Source organism: Manihot esculenta, chromosome 14 (assembly GCF_001659605.2).
Source record: "Manihot esculenta cultivar AM560-2 chromosome 14, M.esculenta_v8, whole genome shotgun sequence".
NCBI lineage: Eukaryota > Viridiplantae > Streptophyta > Magnoliopsida > Malpighiales > Euphorbiaceae > Manihot > Manihot esculenta.
Window position 1 is genome coordinate 17,887,287 of NC_035174.2, and position 3,268 is coordinate 17,890,554.

At 29.8% G+C, this 3,268-nt stretch overlaps 1 protein-coding gene across 1 annotated transcript; it reads left to right on the forward strand.

The window, feature by feature from the left end:
- The first annotated feature begins 293 nt into the window (after positions 1-293).
- LOC110600554 lies at positions 294-1,067 on the forward strand. The gene has a single exon (XM_021737420.1). The coding sequence runs from the start codon at positions 294-296 to the stop codon at positions 1,065-1,067; it is 774 nt and encodes a 257-aa protein (XP_021593112.1).
- The last annotated feature ends 2,201 nt before the right edge of the window (positions 1,068-3,268 follow it).

A 3,268-nucleotide genomic window follows, 5' to 3' on the forward strand; every position in this document is an offset into this window, starting at 1 on the left:
TAAAATTCTAATTAAATATATATTTATAGAAAAGTGGATTAAATTTTATTTTATAAAACAAAGAACCCATTATTTTTTTTTTCTGAAAACCAGAAAAAATCCAATTTAGAACATCTTTTTTAATTTATTTTATATAATATATATAACTTTTTGTATTTATCTAATTCTCTCTCCATATAAATATACATGTTTCCCTTGGACTTCTTCATAATTTAGAAAACAAATTCAAACTTCTCCTCTTCATCTTAGCTCTCTCTCTCTCTCTCTCCTCTTTGTCTCTTTCCTCTCAATCAATGGGAGACTACATAGATTTCCACCGCCACCAAGAAGCAGAAGAGGAAGGAGGAGAAGAAGAAGAAGCACTCTCTCTCTGCGACCTTCCACTTGAAGATAACGGTAAGGAGATGATGTCCACCCATAATCGAAGATCATCTTCAGAGCCACCTGAATTCTTTGAGTTCTTCAGCAACCTCAACTCCGAGATGTGCTCAGCCGAAGACATCATCTTCTGCGGCAAGCTCGTACCCTTAAATAAAGAACTCTCCCCTCCAACCCAAACTCTCACGCCTCATTCCCAACAAGACATACGGCGCAGTTCTTTTTGCCGCCGATCTGAATCTCTTCCTGGGTTACATAGCTCTGTGTCTCGTTCAAATAGTATCAATACTACTAAACTCGTGATGAGGAGTAGTCGCTCTCTAGATTATCGTAAACTTGAGAGGTTTCCCACCTCTAGAATTTCGCCAGAATCCGATAAAACAATTGATCGGAACTTTTCGGTGAGAAGTATTGAAAAAGTTGATGGAATGGTTAAAAGGACGGCCAAGCCAAGATGGTACATGCTTATATTTGGGGTGGTGAAGCCTCCTACAGAGATGGAGCTAAGAGATATAAAAAGCCGGCAGGTTCACCGGAATTCTTCAACTACGATGTTCCCGCCCCCACTTTCCAGTAGCATGAAGAAGTCTTCAGTTGGTAAGGGCTCTCATAAGCTTATCAGAGTATTGAGTTGCAGGGATCACACCAGTGTGGCTGTAACGACGTCGTTTTACATACCCCCGACGTGAAAGAGACCGTTGGTAGTTGTGAAGTGCCATGGACAATCTTGTCCCTTCAAGAGTTGGACAGTGGCTTAAGATTGCAAGGGTAAATAGGTCAAAATATAGATATTTCACATCTCATGTCTTGACGTAGAAGGAAGGTTGATAGGACACAACGGAACTTGGCTCATAATATTTCCCTTTAGTGAATGATGAAAATTTGAAGGTTTTTTTAATATATGTTTTTATTTATTTATTTATTTGTGTGGCTATAGCAATGAATGATGATCACGAGGATCCCATATTGGCATAAAATCCCATGTTTATTTCATTATTATTAATATTAATTTTTTAGAATTATGATTTTTTTTAATAAAAAATTCATTTAGTGTTTTGTCTCTTTATTTTTGAGAGTTGGTGGAGGATATGTAAATCCGGCCATATTTTGATAAATAAGCTTTACCATAAAATTGTTTTATATCAAATTTTATTTTTTTTAATATTCAAAAATATATTATTGTTGCACTCACATATTTAATTTAATAATAAATATAGATTTAATCTTGATAGTAAATATATTTTAATAAATTTAAAATATTTTAAATTTTATTTTTTAATTTTTAATTCTATTATAAAAAAAAATATCGTTTGAAGAACAAGGGATCTCACAAATTTTCAGGTAAAATTGGTCTTTTTTTTAATTTATTATTATTATTGTTTTTAAATTTTTGTAGAATTGTAAATGATATTACAAACACGTAATCGCTTTGGCTTTTACGCCTTTTAGGTAGAAGAGATAACTAAACACAAAACCTTTTGCGTGTATATATATAAAGTAAAATATTAAAATAATAAAATTTAAATAAATTTGACAAAAAATAAAAATAAATCTTTTTAACTACTGAATTGTTGTAGTTAATTTATTTAATGCAACCATTAGAAATATACAATGATTATAAATTATTGATAATAATATATGTATAATTAATGATTAATATTTTATATTCATAAGTTTAATCCGATAGTAAATATATCTGAATAAATCTGATAAGTCTAAAGATATACTCTTTCAATTTTTAGTTTTCATTTTCAAAACAAAAAGTTAGTATTTTAAAATTTCTTATAATTGTAAAATATTTTTTTTCTATTATGAAAATTTAATGACATTGACATTGTTGGATTAATGTGATAAGCATAAGAATAATCTCCTTCATTAAATGTCAAGCATATCTGCTTGAGAGAGCTGCATCTTATTCTAAGATATCCCTTTCATTTTTATCCAATATTTCATCTACACTTTTAGTCAGATTTTTTATATAACCAAAGTAATTTTCTCTTTTTTTACCATAAAGTAAATATTTTCTCTTTCACTGCTGGCCACTAACATCGTTAGAGTAGAAACGGAGACCATGTCCAACCAACGACGCTGTTTAAATATGGAAGCCAAAAGAAATCTAGAACAGCACATAAGCGGCAAAAGAAAATTTAAAAATTAACCCTAACGTCGGACAATAAACACAGACAAATAGAAAAATCAGTATACCAATCATATAAAGGAGACCGTTATGACTCACTATTGACCAGCATTAAAGAGGAAAGGCCAATCCATAATATTTTCAGTTTATATATTCATGGAACCACTGAATTTATTATTATTTTGGTATTAAAATTCCATTGACTCCCAATACATTCAGCAAAAATCGACTAACAAAGAATCAAATGCTCTCCTAACATTCTGTATACACAAAAAATAAGAACAAAACCAAATTCCAAATTTCAAACTAAAAAAAATAAAAATACAAAACTACAAATAGAGAGCCGTCGAAATGAAACCCATTGCCGGTCAAGGACGGACTTCCTCGGTCTCCTGGCAGAGAAATAGCAACCCTGCAAAACGAAACTAAAGCCCTATACGAGCGCCCTTTTTCTTAAGTTTTACTAATATACAACATATCAAACTCTGCAAAAATAATAATATTTTAATAATAAAATTTTAAATTATATATTAGAAGTGATTTAAATTTGTATTGAAATCTAAAATATATAATTGTCTCATTTAAATTTTATATTTTTTTAAAACTGAAATTGTATTAAATTTTCATAAATATAGCAGCACAAATTTAAATCCTTTTTATTCAATATTATTTGATAATTTTCAAAGTTAACTAATTATGCATCTACTTAAATTTGAATTTCAAATTGAAATATTTTGGTTTGTTTTAGATTTT